The 19411-nt window shown below is 43.7% G+C and overlaps 1 protein-coding gene across 1 annotated transcript in view; it reads right to left on the bottom strand.

Annotated features, from left to right (window-relative positions):
* USH2A (usherin) overlaps nucleotides 1-19411 on the bottom strand; it is a 3586186-nt gene that overhangs the window by 518390 nt on the left and 3048385 nt on the right. The window contains exon 61 of the mRNA XM_069233891.1: nucleotides 2488-2842. Coding sequence (XP_069089992.1) covers nucleotides 2488-2842 — 355 coding nt within the window. The remainder of the gene's footprint in view (nucleotides 1-2487; nucleotides 2843-19411) is intronic.

The following is a 19411-nucleotide window of genomic DNA, read 5'->3' as shown; positions in this document are numbered from 1 at the left end:
TAAGTCATAATATAAATAATGTATTTTGTGGAATGCTACTAATTTTAGGAATTGTAATGAGGTATAAAGTTATTTTAATTCGTATTAAATGGTAATCCTCTTCTGGGATTTGATAACCATGTTTGTGAGAAAATGGTTTTCTCTCATGAGTTCTCACAGAAGCTATGGAAAGTGCTCCAGAAGCTATAGTGAGGATGCATTTACACCCATTTGATAAAAAAACAGTCTGACATACTGAGTAAAACATGCATCTTCAACAGTTGCAATGGTCTATCAGTTGATTCCCTACGGTTTTACTGCAGTTTCACCCAAGACGTCAAAGGAACAGATAGAGCTAACATACTATTTCATGATAAATGTGAAGTAAATGTGAGGTGCGCCTGAACACCATGTTGCTGGGATCAGCCTTATAGGATTGAAAGCATTTCTACAGAGAAGACTGCAGTAAATGCACAAAATAAGGGTTTTCTTTTTGTCATAAAAAATATGGTTAATGTTCTAGAAAGCTAAAATGAGGACATATTTTCTATGAATTGTCAAGTATCTTCCGGGTCCATGTCAGAAAAAAAGGCGGGCCTGCTGATTGAAACATGTACTTCCAACACAAGCAGGAGTCTGTCTGTTTAAGCCTTAAGGCCTGATTTAGATATTGGTGGATGGGTTACTCCATCACAACAGTGACAGATATCCCGTCCGCCAAGATCTAAATCCCATAGAATATAATGGGATTTGGATTTCAGCGGACGGGATATCCATCACCGTTGTGATAGAGTAATCCGTCCGCCTATATCTAATTCAGGCCCTTAGTGATCTACTGTAGCTTTATCACAAAATTATAATGAACACTACAGAGCTAACATTCTGTATTCACGAAAAAAGTGAGGGACTCCAGAATGCCATTTGAAGCCTTTTATTTTTGAGAAGGCAGAAGTAAAAGAATTTCTATGTTAACAGAGATATGAAACCAGCAAAAGTGAAGGGAGGTATGAGTTTTTTGTTATTTGAGGTGTAAAATATTTTAAAAGGGGATAAATATAGTCAATGAAAGAGATCCTAATTGAAGTACAGCACCCCTTGTCCAAATCTGTTTACTTAGGTTCCCGAGCTTCTCTAATGCTTAACACTTTCCTAATTTTAAAAAAGAGACATTTTTATGTTTTTTTTTTACTTTTTCTTTAAGTATATGTGAGTAGATTTTTTTAGACATACAGGAGGCTATTTACAAATGATATGTTTAACATTAGTGGATTTGTTCTCCAATGGATAGAGAAACATTCCAAAGGAGCTGCTGTTTGGACAGTTATATTTTTTTCTTTTTACTTTTTCCCACTTCTTTTGGCCAGTTATAACATTTTTACAAATAAACACAAGAAAATTGTAGAACAAATTTAAAAATGTACATGCTGTCTATATAAAATGTTGCTGTACATTCCTTATAAATGACTGTTTTCAACATTAATTAACACGATTTCTAATAAGTAACATTGTAATTTAGGATGAGACTGTGAAAGTTGTCTGAAGACGGAACAATCCATGACAGGGTAAAATATAAAACATCTTAAACAATGGAAAGGAATATTTGTTGGTACTCGTTTAATTGAAGTTTCTGTTGCAGCAAGCTAAGAAAAATATTCTCATGTACATATTCAGCTTCTTGCACAGTGAATTAATCTAAAGCTGTCTTCTCCAGGAGCATGTGTCGCAGTGCAGGCACATTCTGTGAACATTCTAATTTGTTTATTAGAACAGTATAATCATCTCAGGCAGCTCCTATTGGAAGAGGGCATAGCGATATCTGAGTTGATACTGTAATGAGGTGTGTATCCGGTACTAGCTATGGATCTTCCTGGTAGATATTGACCGACTATGAGTCAATCAAAACATACCATACTTGGTGGTGTATGGCTGTCTGATTTATAACAGTTTCAACTTTCTTTATCACAATCCTACTAATACTTGTTATATAGTGTTGTCATTGCCTTGTACTCATCTATGCTTCTCCTTTCACTGCTGTCCCCCAGCCATTTTTTACCATATTTAGTAAATAGGAATACAATCGATCTGAGATGTTAAATATAAAAGGAGTTCAGAGGACTGGCATTTCATAGAGTTCCCAACCCTCCTATTTTCAGTCCCATTTATTATTTTGTGGGATCTGTGACCATAGACAGTACAATAGCAGTAGGTTGGCCTTTTGCTGTAGAGGACTTCTCCATAATCTTCGAGACCCAAGTGTGAAAACAGGAAAAGAACATTCAGCCTTTTATCCTTCCAACATTAAGAAAAGCAATACGGTTGTACTTTTTACTTACAAAATCAAGGAATAATCAATTTTTGTATGTGCTATTCAAGTGGCCACCACATTTAGGAAATGTTCTAAGTATTCTGCACAACGTTTGCCTAAAAATCTCAAGCTAAACTAATTTGATTAAAGCAACAACAAGCCAAGTGAGCACAATTTATTGAATACAGAATTTTGGCTCTTACCGTTACAGTTAATGCTGTCACTGCTGGAGTGCTAAATGTTGGATCACTATTAGCTTCCCGATAAACCACATGATACTTGGTGATAACTCCATTGGCAGATGCAGGTTGGGTCCAGTTGAGCATGACAGCATATGCACTTACTGCTTGAGCCTTTGGAGCCTCCATGTCTTGAGGTGGAGCTTCCAAGGTGAGCACTGATGTCCAGGCACTGGTCACTGAGCCCCTGGAGTTACAAGCTCTGACTCGGTATTCATAAATCATATATGGACGCAAGTCCTCAGAAGCATCAATAAACAGAAAGCTCCCTTCAGACCAGACAAACACAAGAGATTCCTCCAATATACCACCCTGGCGCCTGAAAAAACACAAAAAGAAGCATTATTGTGAAATGTCACATTTGATGATATGATTTCAAAGCAAATCCTCTGATGAAAGGGGTCTATCAGAAGAAATAAACTTGACAAAGTCAACTTTAGCTACTGCTTACTTTTCTGCTTACTGTTATTGGAATATTATTGTTCAGGTCAAACAAAGCATACGAAATTGCATCAGGCATCATGGGTCCCTGCATGTAGCTAGCCCTAAAATGAGTTTTGCTTCAATTCAGAGCTATTTAAGAGTGAGGTGGTAGGCTGTGGCTTTACGCTACAGGACAAAATGGCACAGAATGGAGTATTAGGTGGATTTTGACATTTTGAAAAAAGAGAGAGTTGTCTTAGTCCAATATTAAGGTTAACAGCAATCGGGTCACTTATTTGAAGACTTCTATATTGAAGGATACAATACTTTCAAGTAGTCTCTGTTGATTTTGATTCCCATTCTCAAGCCCCTTAATAGGAGATTAAAGATTCATGTCTATTATGCAGGAAAGTGATTTTGCATTTTCTGTAATTGCAGCATTTTCAACTATTACTGTAGTAGTGCAGTGAGAAATTCCTGTAGAGGAATAAAGTAACTTGGAGGAGCAAATATAAGAAACTCTATTCTTAATAGGATTTACGTTGCAATGCTGTCGAGTCATTCATTAATGGACTTCTTTTATACTCTGAGCCAGAAAATGTTATGTAAAGCGCAGCATTGCCAGCATAGAAATAGTATGAGGTTTTTTGAGTCTCTGATGATCCAAGATCCCCTCTGTTTTCTAGACTGAAAATAGGACAACACCGTCTATCCCCATTTCTTTCATAAGAATATTCAGGAGGGTTGGTTTACTCAGTCAAGCGCTACTGACGTTCACTAAAGTTCGAAACCAGGTTGACATTTATCATATCCTCAGTATCAGCCTGCTTTTCTTCTGTATTTTTAGAAGTGGTGTGGATTTGCCTGTTTAAAGCAGCTAGGACCTCTCAAGCTGAAAAAGTATTGCTCAAGTTAGTTAAAAAAATGTTGCTGAGAGTCTGATGTCTTCAGGATGTCTTCTAGGATAGTTTAGGATAGCAGAGTTGTTCAGAAAAGAGCTAAATGTCTCATTTTGGCATCCATATTTAGGAGTTAATAACTTGTTTCTTCTCAGATGGTAACTCAAGCTGTGTTTGCTTTCAGTACTTGCCTATATCTAGACTGATGTCATTCTGTCAGGAGTGAGAGCTCTTTTTCTTTGAGGCTGTCAATTAGAGGGGTGGTATACTGCTTCATGGTTTCAAACTGTTTTTTAGCTAGATTTTGCATTGATTCTTTTCCAGTCTTATGTCAACACAACTTTTATAGAAATGCAAAGAATGAACCACTGCAGGCATTAGAAAATGGTACGCCATTGTGACACATATGCAATTATCAGAACAATCAATTTGTTCCATTTTAGAAAGTGATAATCTGACAAAGCTGTCTATTTAGTAGGAGAGTAACAACCCCTCCCCCAAATAATAACTAAAAAGTAAATCAGTTAGTGGGTTATAATGTTCTGGTACAGAAGCAGCTACCTTAACGATAGGAGAAATGCTAATGGATGATATTTCGACAAATCAAACGTTTAATTCTGCCCATACATCTGAGTGAATTTGGGGACTTTTGAAGTGTCCCAGAAGTATGACCTTTTCTGAGTTTGCTCAACATGAAACAATTAAAATTAAACAATTCCCAACTGTCTGTTATACCATCATTCTGCAGAGATTTCTTTTGGCCTCCCCACACTCCTTTCTGGCTCGCTGCAGCACTGTCAAAGTAATAGGGGAGCCTGCAGATCCCTGAATGAATGTCTCTGCAGGAGTACATGATCCTCATCATAGCAATTTAGTTTACCACATTGGAAAAGTATTTTGCCAGCATTTGAATGAACTTTACACATTTTTTTTTAAATAAAATGATTGTGGGAAGTTGTGAGCACAGGTCTAGCTGATACAGCAGATATGCAGCTCCAAGTTTATGTAGGCACACGGTTCTATGCAATTAAACTGTACAAAACAACATAATAGATTTTCTGGCCACAGGTTCTACTTAGGAACTCTACACCAGCCCAACTAAAACATTAATAGGCACCATCTTTTTGTGAAAAAGATAGGCTTTTAATGGGAAATGCTCAGGTATTATTCTACAAGGGTGGTATTCCATTAGGCTATGGAATTTACCCAATTTTATCTATATATGGATCACTGGATTTTTCACATCTTCTGTGGACTTTGGTCTCTTTACCGGAACTGACATTTCTGGTGATGCATCAATAAAGAGTACAGTTCAAAGAGGAGAACAGCTTTCAATAAGTACATCCTTGGTTCACTTTTGATTGCTTGATCTTAGTAATAAGGCAATACCCAAAGAAAATCTATGTAAATGTGGTGCATTATAAACCTATAATGTCCCGAAGAAGTTCAAATAAAACAATGCCAATTTAATGAACTATATCAAAGCAAGATTAAAACAAATTATAAATGGTACAATAGGAGCAAAAACATTGTACTCCAAATTATTGGAAAACTGATAATTAAATATATCACCAGCAGAAATCGATGTCTAAAGGAATGTATCTCAAAATTCAGTGTAAAAAATATAAAACATGTAAATGAAAATGAATTAATCAAATTACCTGAAGATATTGGTTATTTGATACTATTAGTGTGAAGGTTAAATTAGGCCAGTGTACTGCTAATCAGGCTCACCAGTTTGACTAATGAGTGATGTTTCACTCTGAAGTACTGCTGTCCAGTTCACATTTTAGAGTTAGAGCACATTCAGGTTTTACTTTCCAAACTCTCTTGAAATCTTCACAGCATGTCTTAGCTGACTTTGTTCATAGCGGTCTAGAATGCTGCTGATTCGCCATAGGCACCTCTGGAAGCCACATCTTCAAACAGCAAAGATCTACCACATGAGCCACACATTTCTCAGCAGATTCAGTCAGCAAACATTATTCAGAAGGTTGAGTTGCCACAGTCCCAAAACAAAACAAGCTCTTTAGCTATATAATTCAAATAGGTACATCTGGGCAAGTCTTTTCAGGTGTACAGTAATGTGTTCAGCCATCCAATGATAAGAACTGTATCTTGAAAATATTAATATATTTCAATATTGCTTCTGCTTTCACAGACATGATGTAAATCAAGACCAACAGGATTTGTCCTGGAGATGTTTAAATCACAAAGGACCCAGTTTACAAAACTTTTTGTGAGTAGGTGTATTTTATGTGTTCCCTATGTGTGACTAGCCCTGAGATTTAAGGATTTACCGTCATAGAATTATATGATTTGATTTTAAAAGTAAACAGCATACAGTGCTCCCAGGGGCTGCAGCCGAGAAAGCTAAGGGAGACCAATGGTTTGGCAAAAAAGTTAGGTGGTCATTCCGAGTTTGGCGGTCTTTACCAAAGACCACCGTGCAAGCGGCTGCCAAAAGACAGCCAGTGAAGGCATTACGAGTCACCCACACAACACTGCCCAAAATACACCCAAAACATGACACCATCGGCCGAAATGACGGCGTGAAGGAGGTGGCTGACTTCCCACCCGCCAAATAACGAGTCACAAATCAACACTGTGGTCCTATCATGGCTGCAATCTACTGGCGGTCTGAACCGCCTTGGGAAAAAAGGCACCACCACCGGAACACTGCACCACATTGGACAAAACCATTGCCCAACACCTGAGACACATACACACACCTGTCCACAGCACTACAAAACACAACCCCACACAAACCCAGAACCCTTTGCAACCAGAAACAGAGCAAGCACACTGAAAGGAGGCACTGCACCTAGATATCACAGGCACCATCACACTGAACACGCATCACACAACACACCACTGCACACAAACACCACAGAGCTCATGCACATACCAATACCCAAACTCACACCAACAAACATCCCCCCAGCATCCCTGCACAACATACACCCCCTCCCACAACCCAACCACCATGGCACCACAAAAAACGCACGATTCACAGACGAGGAGCTGACGGTAATAATTGATGAGATCGTCAGAGTGGAGCCGCAACTGTTAGGAGCATTGTTCCAGCAGACATCTATATCCCGGAAGAACGACTTATGGCAGAGGATAGTCGTCAGGGTGAATACAGTGGGGAACCATCCACACACAAGGGAGGACATTAGGAAGAGGTGGAACGACCTACGGGGGAAGGTACGGGCCATGGCACAGCACCAAATCGCCGTCATGAGGACTGGTGGTGGGCCCCCACCACCTCCACCAGAATTGTCATTGTGGGAGGTGAAGGTCCTGGCCTTTCTACATCCAGAATGGCTGACAATAATACCTAGTAGACTGGACACTGGTAAGTCAACTGCACTCCCCGGCCAACATGTCCCAGTGCACAGCATGGACCCCCACCATCCTCTCACTCCCTCACACCACCCTAATGTGCACAAGCCCACCATGGACCCAATACTCACCCTTGCATGCCAAAGCCCCCTACTGACACCATTCCCTCACAGGCCCACCTAGTGCATGGATACCCCACACTGCAGCAAGTACCACAGCTACCACAATGCAACACTCCCTACCCTTGCATGACTGCTACATCCACTTCACATCTCTGCAATTGCATGTTTAACCTTGTCACTCCCCTTCACCAATAAGTATAAGGGAATGCACATCAGTACATGGCAATGACAGTAGCAAGAAAAACTAACTATTCTCCAAAAATAGCCCCATTGCAACATTTCACTGATGGTTATACAAGCAGTGGACTAGTAACTGTGAATGCTATTTCTGCCCTGAAAATCCAGTCAATGATGGCATACAACCATGTGCGTCATTGCTACAATACCATAATCTGACACCATACCTCTCATTCCACAGGACTCCTAAGTACTACCACACAGCAGAGAAGGCCAGTGACAGAAAGCCAAGGCCTGGCAGCAGGTCCAATAGGGGAGGACTCCCCTGGAAGTCCAGATATGGACGACGAACCTGGCCCATCAGGGATGAGTGGTCAGTCCACCACCACCAGCCGCACCCTGGCCACAACTGAAACCACTCCTTCTTGTGGCAGCCAAAGCACAGCGGAGCCCATCTTCCCATACCAGTATCCCAACGTCACATCAAACATCAATGTGCCCCACAGGACAGGGGCAGGAGTCAACGGTGCAAATCGAAGACAATGACGGCCCTGGTGTCAGTAGGAAGGGGCACAGTGCACCAGGGGCACAGGCACAGGGGGGCAAGGGCCAGTGGGAGGGCAATCGTGGGCCAAGGGACGAGGCAGGTTCAGGGCACGACTGGCCAGGAGGCCGTCTCCAGAGTCCTGGGAGCCTACCAGCAAACCCAGGACAAGATGGGCCAGATAATCACCACCGTGCAGGACACCCAAAGGCTGCAGGGGGAATACCACCAGGAGGCCATGCAGCAGTGGCATGCATGCAGTGCCACCATGGTCTCCATATTAGGGAAGTACAAGGAATTGAACAAATTCCTGCGGACATCCTCCACCCACCAGCAGGCCCCATCCAGTAGTCAGGCAACACTACTGCCATCAACATCAGCACCTGCTACTGGAATGGAGGCCCAGCAGGAGGACCCACAGGCCACCAGCACCCCTACCCCTGCAGCTGAGGGACCCACCGTAAAAGAGGTTGCCCATCTACATATCTTGCAGGACCAGAGGCCAAGACCAATCCCCCCACCATAAAGTGATCCCTCTTCTAAACTGTCACCCTTGTGTGCCACTGTTACACCCTGTTGGCTGTCCAAAACCAAGTTCACATCATACCGGGCAAATGGATACAGGACCTGTGAGACAAACAGCTGTACCACCCACTTTGATCAGCACCTAGGCCATTACCCCATTCCTCTGGACTGTGATGTCATACACTTAATAAACACAAATTAACACAGGTCATGGTGCACGTCTCTTCATTGTATGAAGTGGCAATCATGTTTCCAAGCATCAAATATATACATGTCAGCACCACAATAATGTTGAAGTGACAGATGTAGTGGGACACTCCAGCAGGTATGTAAGTACATCAAAATTTTAATGATATCCAGTGTCAACGATGGCAACAGGCAATACAATAATCAGCTTGCAGACAGAGATGTGACCTGAGGAGGGAAAATGAAATGGAATCAGGCACAATGTTGTAAGGCATGTGAACCAGTCATACATCCACAGCATTTAAACACACACAGGATGACTGGCAAAGCAGCTATGATACCACATATGTAAGGGCATGCATAGGCACTCACACATGTGTAGGACAGGAAAGATCTAACATAGGTAATATCCTCTATTGTTCACATGCCTGAGTAGTCAGGAACAGGTACTTGCCACACAGCAGCTGACAATGCAGCATGACATGCCTATGCAGCAGGACAAGACTGCTACGTTCCCCTTACATTTACCCAAATAGGCAGACTGAGGATTCTAAACCTTTGGTAGAACTATAAGGCTGTACTGCAACGGCACCAGCATTCCACAAATGTCCTTAGCAGCAGTGCATTTCCACTACTCCTCATGGTAAGTCAGCTACCTTACAGGGTCGGAAACAAAGATGGAATGTTGTAGTCCCCACAAACACCTTAATGCATGCAAATACTGGCTACAGACTGGCTTCGACAATACATCTTTCATGTGCATATGACATACAAATCACACATACCTGTACATCATTGAAAGTAGTGACAAATCAGGTCAGTCCTGTTGTCATGTGCCTCATCCTCGTCTGCCTCCCCCTCAGCATCAGAGTCACCAGCCCCAAACACTGCTCCAGCATGAATGTCCCCCTCCTCCAACAGTGGGATGTGCTTTCTGAGGGCAGATTATGGAGCATGCAGCATGCACCAATGATCTTTCAGACTTTCCCTGGTCGGTACTGTAGGGAACCACAGGACACATGGAGGCAACTAAATCTAGCTTTCAAGAGACCGAAAGTCCGCTCAATCACTCGCCTCATCTGGCCATGTGTCTCATTGTACATGTTCTCCACTCCTGTAGTTGGATGTCTCACAGGTGTCAGGAGCCAGGACAGGATGGGGTATCCGGAGTCACCTGTGTGGAAAAGGAAACATGACTATAGGTAACAATGCTAGGCAGAGTGTAGACTGTGTTTGGAGGGGTACAAACATCTGACATGGAGAGCAGTACACATACCTATGGGTCAGGCCCTTTCTCTATGTAGCTGTGACATCATTGCAGGGACACTGCTGTTCCTCAGGACATAGGATTCATGTACTGATCCTGGGAATTTTGCGTTTACATGTGTTATGTACTCGTTTGCAAGACACACCACTTGTACATTGAGCAAATATGTACTCTTATGGTTTCTGTAGACCTGTTCTTTGGTCCTCTGAGTTACCAAGGCGATGTGAGTCCCATCAATGCTCCCCAATTACATGTGGCACATTTTATATTTTGTAGAAAGCTACTTTTACAGTGGGCAATTCAGGACTTTGTGGGAACCTAATGTACCTGTCTACATGCTTGAGTAGGGCATCCAGCACATCCTGCAACACCTTACTGAACTGGGGCTGTGACAACCCTGCAGCCAGTCCCACTGTAACCTGAAAAGAGCCACTCGCTAGAAAATGCTGGACTCACAACACCTGGACTGTTGGAGGAATGGCATGGGGATTTCTCAAACCCGGCAGGAGGTCTAGCTTCATCTGGGCGACCAATTCCCTGATGCACAAACAGTTCAGTCGATAGGTCAGGATGATGTGGCGCTCTTCAATGGTGTCAAAATCTACGAGTGGCTGGTTAACTGCTGCATTCCTCATCACTCCATTGTGGCGATATATGGGCGGGCACACAAACAACAATCTAGGAACCTCTCACAATGTTGTGCACCAAGTATGACATACGACAGTCACAAAGTTTTGTTCACGCAAGATGGCTGTCATGTTGTGTGAAGACGCATTACTCCACACTCCATTCCTAACCAGACGATGGCACATTATCCCTGTGACAATGAACGCATACAGGACACGTAAATATACACTTTCCATGTGTTCCTCTATATGGATCATAAATACTGACAACTGTAGTGACAAGTGTGGTGATGTCACCAGACACTCACTACATATGTCATTATCCACAATGTGTGACCTAATGTATAAATTTGTGACGACCTGCAGGTAATAATAACGCAGTGTGAAGCCAGGACAGTCATGTTAGAGACTAATATGGCATCCGCCTGTCCGGCATGCATTGGAGAGCTGGAAGTGACCTCATTCGGGCGGCAGAAGTCGTCATGGCGGAAGGCAGTCTGAACGGCCGTACAACTCCTCATTGGTTAACATTGATGTCTATGAGAGACCTTGGACCAATGACGATCACAGCTGCGGTCGAAACCACTATTTCGTATGGGCCAGCTTACTTGACTCCTGGCATTCGGGCAAGACAGATCTCCACTTTGTGTGCTGCTGTGTCCTGTATCTTAGAGCAATGATGGCACACACTGCAGGGGATTACTACAGAGAAACTGGAGAAACTGGTGGAAGGGGTCCTAGCCCTGTATGGGCAGTTGTACGATGCTCCAGGGCAACAGGTCAGTACAAAGACCTTTGTACCACGTCGGGTGGAGTTTGACAATGTATGTGTGCGCACATGGACATGTCATGACTGATCAGGTGTTTTGCGTGTGTGGTATATTGGCAGTGTGCATGGTCCATGTTTGTTTTGTTTTGCCAAAGGTTTCAGCTGTATTGGTTTTAATTACATCATCTCCCTCATTTTCAGAATGTTATCCATTCAGGCCAGCACCCACCAGAAAAAAGGGTTATGGAGAGCCATCCCCAAGGAAGTAGGGATCCTGGGGGTCTGTAGCCGGCAGGGCACCCACTGCTGGAATTGGTGGGAGGACCGGAGAGGCTGGGCCCAGAAGACTGCAGAGGCCCAGCTGGGTATGGCCTCCCAACAATGGAAGGGTGCCCGTCGGACCCTGACCCCCCTAATGGCCTGAAACTGGGGGTGGCCTACCCAGAGTTGGATGGGCGCTTGAGGGCAGCACAACAGCCAAAAGGGGGTGTTGACTGTTAGGTGACTTCTGCATGGTTGTGTACTGTGACCCTCACTGGACATGGGATTTATGTGGTCAGATGAGATTTAGGGAATGTACAGTCCTGGTTGTCACACCAATCATGTAGGCGTGTGACATGTTAGCTATGTTGAGCCATGCAGAAAAAGAAGTGGTGGTACTGTGACACACGTTCACTGTACGTATGGGTCGCTCAGGTATGCTATCATTTCACTGGCTGCATCCTCGATCTCTGCCTCTACTGTAGTAGTACAAGGTGATGATATTGGCACTGTATTTGGGTAATGTCAGGTATGTTTTGTAAACACTGCAATTGCTATATCAATGGACCTCTGTACCACATGTACTTTAGACATTCCTGTCAGTTAGTTTGTGTGCTCAGTTCCTCTGAGCTCAGATTTGTCTCATCCCGAAATGGATGACATGTCATTGGGTATGTTCCTGGGCTGGTTTGATGGATCAGTCATTTAGTCAGTTGACAGGCATGCAGTGGTCTTCATTCAGGTGTATAGGCTGCAGGGTTGAGGTGAACGCTGATGAGTTTGGGTATCTCTGCATGACTCAATTGTAATTGATTGCAAAATGGTCTCTTGTTCACCCGTCAGGGGCTGAATTATGTATTGTTTGTATGTGAAGTGGATGTGTCTGTTATCACCACTTCCCCCCTTTCTGTTTCTCCCACCCTCCTTCTCTCTCCACCTCTGTCTATGTGTGCATTAGCATCATCTGGCGAATGAGGAATGGCACCGGTGAGTGGGGATGCAGCAGCCCATGGGAACCAGGAGGCTTGCACCAGCGAAGCCAGGGGGACCAGTGGGAAAGAGGGCGCGGGGGCACCACAGGGGAGCCCGGAGAAACCACCACATCTGATACAGATACCTCGTCCGATGGCGGCTCCCTGGTGGTGGCGGACCCATCTGGGACCATTCCAGCACCATCCTTGTCAACCACCCCCCTTACCAGCACCGCCTTCCCTGTAGCACCCCACCCAGTTGCCTGTGTCCGCTCACCCAGGAGGGTGGGCGTTTACTTCACCGCAGGCATCTCTGCCCCTGCCCCAGCCAGCCCTGCTGACCTCATTTGGGAGGCTATTGACCTCCTGAGGCCAATCTCTGTGGGGCAGACAACCATTGTGAATGCCATTTAGGGACTGGCATCCCAGATTCAGCAGCCAATGGGTTCCTGGAAGGCATTCATGGTGCCTTGTCTTGACTACAGAGATCGTTTCAGGCTCTGGCGTCCTCGTTGACGGCAGCCAGTGTCCCTTCATCTTCCATCCTCCCTCCAGCTACCTGTTCCAAATCCACAAACCCTCTCCCTACACCCGTCCAAAGCACACCTACAGACCAGCATACTCCCAATAGAACAGACAAGGTGTGCAAAGACAGACACAGGCATCACAAACGTTCCCACAGGCATGCACACACACAACACATATCTGCAAATACAACAATAGATACTTCCCCCTCCACCTACTCCCTTACAGTCAAATCTCCACTCACACCTGCCAACATTGCATCATCACACACTGGTCCTGCTAGAATTCCTGTCAGACCCTCAATCACCACAACAGCAGACTCACAGACACACACCCCTTACACCACATCTGCACTCACCACGACTACTGTCTCTGTCACCTGCAGCACATCCACCTCACTTGCACACACCACCGCAACATTCGCTCACACATCTCCCATTCCCCTCTCCCTGCAACTCTATCCCCCTCTCCATCCTCAATGAATGCACATGCACCCACTCACCCACCCAACATTCACCCACCACACACATGCACACATTGCACACACCAGCATCCACGTACAGCACACTAACATGTCAGACGAGCACTCCCTCTACCTCCACTCCCAACCCTCAATCATGTGACCGCCCCGTGTACCTAAGAAAGTTTTCCTTACCGCTCTTGACCTCTTCCCTACTCCTCTCCCACCCTGTGTTCCCCGTAAACGTCATGTCCCCCTGCCCCTCCTAGGCCCTTCCACCTTCAATTACTCGGGTGCCCCCTCTGGTGTTTCCCCTGCTCTTCCACTCAGCAAAAAATCTACCCCTCCCAGTGCCCAAGTCACCCCTCCCAAGCCCAAACAGAAACATGCCCCTTCCAAATCCAAGCCACCCCACGACCCCCACACTCCTGAGGTGCCTGCCTGTCCCATTGATGCCCCTATGTCATGGAGGTCTATTTGCGGTCAGGAGTCAAGTTGGGGCAATGATATATGGACAATGTGTCCTGCATTTCTAGACATTGGATTTGCCACTTGGCACATATTGTATATAGTTTATTTTTATATTTTGTTGTACAATACAACTGCCCACATTGCTGTGGTTGACAAGTTGAGATGCTTGCCCTGGTTTCCTTCTACATGGTCACGTGACATCATGGGGATGTCATAATGTGTCTGACTGCTTGCTTGTGGGATTGTATGGGGTGTTGTGTGTGTCCGTGTGTATGATGCTGCATGTGTGGATTTCCTTGTTTGTTGTTTGTACGTGATGTGTCATCTGTGTCATTGTTTGGATGTGTGTTCACTGCTATTGAATGTGTGTGATTGTTAAATGCAGTTCATGGTGTGGTGTATGTGTGGTGTTGCACAACGTGCCTGTCTATGCCTGTGTTGAGGTGTTTGTGGTCTAGTTGTCATTGTGTGGTTATGGGGTGTGTTGGTGGTGTTGGTGAGCGTTGTGCTGTATGTTTGGCACGTATCTGCGTGGCTTTTTGTGTGTATTGGGTACTTGGCATTGACGTATTTTGTGTGTGCCTGTGTGTGGCCTTCGCTGTCTGTGTGAGGAATGTGTGTTATGTGTGGGATCGTATCACTGCCATTTCCTCCACTCTGTGCTAGTCGTACTTATGGTTGTCCATCGTTGTCGGTTGTCCTGAAGGTGTATGGTGAGATACAACGCTGGGAAGACTAGCAGTTTGTTTGCCATGGCAGCCGAGGACGCGTTTCTGTGCCTGGAGGTGGGTGTTTCCTTTTGTACTTTCTGTTTCCGCCAGGGTTTTTGTCACAGCCAGATATCCTGGCGGTGTGGTGACTCGGAATATGGTGGGCGGTACATTGGCTTCCGCCAGCCTGAAGTTGGCTTCTGCCGCTGGTTGCTGCTTATCGGCAGTGCCAGTGCTGGTGGTGAGTTGTCTGTGTTGCATTGGGTTCACCGCCTTACTCGTAATATGGCGGAATGCACCGCCACTCTGGCAGCGCAAAATACCGCTGCCGGCGTGGCAGTGAGGTTACCACAAAACTCGGAATGACCTTCTGAGTACTTAACTTCTTCCCTAAGACTATATTGCCATTAGTAAACTGCAAGGGCAAAAGGAAGCAAATTAATTTCTTAGCTGGTAAAAAAAAAAAAAAAAAAGCTGTTTAAGCCCACCTAGTGACTTTGTAGGGCTTGACAGTAAAGAGTTAAATAAAATCCTACTTTTCACAGGTAGATAGAGAACTTTCCCCAAACACTCAGAGAAACAATACAATTTAGAAAGGCCATAAATCAATCAAAGAAGTGTTAAGATACCTTCATATAAGGTATAGTGAGATTCCATAACAAATGTACACAGGAAAAATAGTGTGCATGGCCATTCTACCATGTGTGGACTTGACTAGGAGTAGGACTTTTTTATGTTTTGAAGATAAAAAAATAGGTGTAGGTCATATGATTAATCTGAAGCAGAATTCCAGGGTGGGCTTGAGACCCCAAGAGGAAAGCTGGTAATTCTTTACTCAGCTGTTGGGAGCAATGGGAACTAAAATTTAACTTTATTCAGTGCTAGATCTGAGAGCCTAAGGCTGGTCTTCCTCCAATCTTTTTGCCTGCTTACTTCCCATTTTGCTGAATTTGTTTTTAGCCTTAGGAATCTGTGCACTTTACCTCTGCTTTACCTCTGCTAGCCAGTGCTAAAGTGCTTTTGCTCACTCCCCTAAATATGGTTTCATTGGTATATACTTCATTGACATACTTAATTCAGTTGTAAGTCCCTTGTGAAGTGGATACCATATACCCAGGGCCTGTAAATTAAATTCTAACAGTGGATCGTGGAGAAACTCCCAAATTCATTTTCAACAAGTGTGAGGCCTACCCCTCTCACAAGCTAACATTGGAGATTCCGTATTACATTTAATAAGCTGTAATTCCTAAATCAGAGGAGTTAGATCCGTCATGTTTAGTACCTATAGATTTGTAATGGTATATCCTCTTTAATGGCAAAGACGGATGTATTGTTACAGTTTTGAAAATGTCATTTTTAGAAAGTTGGCATTTTCCTGCTTTTAGCCGTGTGTGCCTGCAGCTTGACTCTGATCATTTGTCTGGGGTGGGTGACAGCTGCGCTTTGTATATTCCCTACAGACAGCCATACACAATTGGAGCTTAGGTGTGACTTGATGGGCCCTGATAGGTCATCCTGACAGGATGGGGGGAAGGAACTGCCCACAATCTCAAACTAGCACCTGAATAGGCTGTGTCCTGTCCCCACACAACGGCTGCATACCCCCCTTGTAGTGAGACTTGAGCCAGGGCAGGAAGGGAGGACCTCTATTCACTTCAAAGACTTCTTTGAAGTTTCTGCCACTTTATAGGCAGCACTGGTATACAAACTGGACCCCAGACCCTACTACTACAGTAAACTTCTGTACCTGTGGATTTCCTGCTAGGAAGAACTGCTGTGCTGCTATAAGAACTGCTACTCTGCTTGACTGCTTCTCTGGAAGAACTGCTGCCTGGTTGTGCTGACCTGATGCCTGCTGTCCTCCTTAAATGAAGTCTCCAGGACATAAAAGACTTCCAACCAGCCCAACACTGCAACAGGACTCTGCCAGCTGTGAGCCTGACCTGCCAAGTGTGCCACCCTAGTTCTCTGCCCTTGGAAGTAGAGCTAAGGTGCTGCTCCAGCAGAACCTCTCCATCTCTGCTGTTGTGTGGGTAGTACCAGTGCATCTCTACTGTTGCATCTGCAGAACTGGTGCATTACAATCGGAACCAGCATTGAAGTATTTTTTATGGCACAAGGCCCCTCATCCCCATTGATGACAGCCTCTACGACAACCTTGAACTCCGCAATGTAGCAACTGTGCTCATCAGAATCGGCACATCGCCTTGATGTCGACAAAGTCGGAACCCGAACTCCATTGTATCTCAGAAACAACCCATTGACACTGCAGCATGGGGACTTTGACGCATCCCCTCAACTGCGTGGAGAAAATCAATGCATTTCCTTGACGGCATGGTTAGGAACTAGTGCAACACACCTGCACTACAATTTTAGGGTACTTTGGTTCAACTGGCCCAACGAAGCCTCTGTAGGCAGTCTGCGCTGCATGGCAGTTGGCCTGAACTTTTCACTTTGTCCCGGTCCGGTGCAACCAGATATCCCCAATTGGCGCTTATTGATTCTAAAAGCTATTTCACAGTTCTACTTATTGGATATTTGCCATTTTGGTCTTACTTTACTTATTAAGTTAAGTTCTATTTTTTTATTCATGTATGATATATTTTTGTGTGGTGTTTTCACTCTTTCACCGTTTGAAGTGTTGCACAAACCGTTTACACATTGCCTCAGGTTAATCCTAAACTGCTCTGTCCCAAGCTACCAGAGGGTGAGCACAGGTTAATTTAGGCTGTGTTTGTGAATTACAGTGACTTGGATTGTGGTTCCTGTTTCGTCAGGGTGCATATGTCTGTCAACTAGAACCCCAATTTCTAACATTCAGTTAATGTTATTTTGTCTTGTTGGGAACAGTGGAAAGACAAGTATTACATTGAATTATATCTGCCTTTCAGGTGTTATCTGAACACCGAAAAATATGGGATTGGCTGAGTAACAATACAATGTGTACCCATTTGAACACATTTAGACTATGTTGTTTGATACATAAAATAGGATTGTATGTCAGAATTTCAAGGACCAAAAAATCAGCCTGCCAAAATATTGGGACTATTATGTTGACTGCCACTATACAGTGAAGGTAATGATGTAAAGGTAAGTAAAAATGTACTCTACTTAACGCCACGTCGATGTACTTTAAAGATATATAGATATATCATCAATGTCCATACACGTGGAGTTAAGAATTGTAAATCAATACCTACCAACTTCTATGTGCCTTTGAAATATTGTGGTAGTCGATGTTTTGGCCCTTGAATTTTGGCAGATTGATATTAAAATTATTAATATTCCGGTAGAAAAAATAAAACGTGTAATCTAAAATTTGCATCCTTTTAAAGATATGTTTGTTTCGGAAAAAAATACACATAGGTAGCAAATATCAGTTTAGCAGCGGTCATCTTCACACGGTTATGGGTTTTAATGAATTCCTTGACAACACTTGCAAGTAACCAGCTTGCTTTGAGATTAGCTACATTACACAGACATTCCTGGTTCGAAAACATTAAAGAATGATATTTCATCAGCTATCCTATATTCATGCATGCACATGCGCAGACCTTTTCTGCATTAATGCTTATCTTACTGTAGGATAGCTATTCAATAATACACGCTTTTCAGTGCACTTGAAGTGCAGTTCATGCCATTTTACAGTGTGCATACGGGGCTGCAATCTGTTCTGCGGGCCTTAGACTGCATTTGAAGTCAAACCCAAAGCTCCAAATAGAAAAAAATAAAAAACTGGGGTATTTTCACCCGAGTTTAAGGAATATTTTACACCTTGAGGTTTGTCTGGACACCAAGCTGACTGTAAAATAGTATAAAATATAAAGACCGTTGCATATCATAAGTTGATAGTAATCATTTTAATTAAATATGTGCAAGTTATCTTATGCATAGTATACGTTTGTAATATCTGTATGCACGGTATGATATTTTTCCCTAGATGTTTTAAGATAATATCATACGTCCCACACAAATTGGTGTATCAGCCAATTGTCCTGAGTTATCATTTGATCATTTAGTGTCAAAATTGACCATGTTGTGGCTGATGTTGCCGGATGTACAACATTAATGTAGTTTGCCTGAAATACTAACATTTAGAAAAACAGATTTTGATCGTCTTGTTTTGTGTTAAGGTATGTGAAAAATAAGATTTTATTGCCTTCCGAGCCAGAGTAAACGAATTATGTAATTACCTCTCATGGGCTAGAGAGCCAGACAAATAACACATGCACACTCCTCTTGCTTCAGAGAGATTGTACACAATAGCCAAGAAGGGAAGGAAGGAGCTGGCCTATGAGAGACTGTGTAAACAGTGGGAGAGGGTACCTGACAATATGTTAGAGATTGGGCAATGACACTTGCAGTGTAAGAACCTATAATGAGCACATTGACCTGGAGAAGAAGCCTAGAACCAAGAAGGAAAGGCTTCTGTTTTATAGAACAATTCCTACTACCTGTTGCATGAGAAAATGAAAAGGAAGAAGGTCTGAAACTTCCTTGTTCCCTATTACGTGTTCATAAAACTGATAGAGTACATTTTCTAAACACATTCAACCGATTCATTTGGATATTTGGGTGTTCAGTGGTGGGCAGGTGCCTACCTC

The sequence above is a fragment of the Pleurodeles waltl genome, chromosome 5 (genome assembly GCF_031143425.1).
Source record: "Pleurodeles waltl isolate 20211129_DDA chromosome 5, aPleWal1.hap1.20221129, whole genome shotgun sequence".
Taxonomy (NCBI): domain Eukaryota; kingdom Metazoa; phylum Chordata; class Amphibia; order Caudata; family Salamandridae; genus Pleurodeles; species Pleurodeles waltl.
Note: the sequence above shows the minus strand (reverse complement) of the source record. Positions and strands in the feature narration are given on the sequence as shown.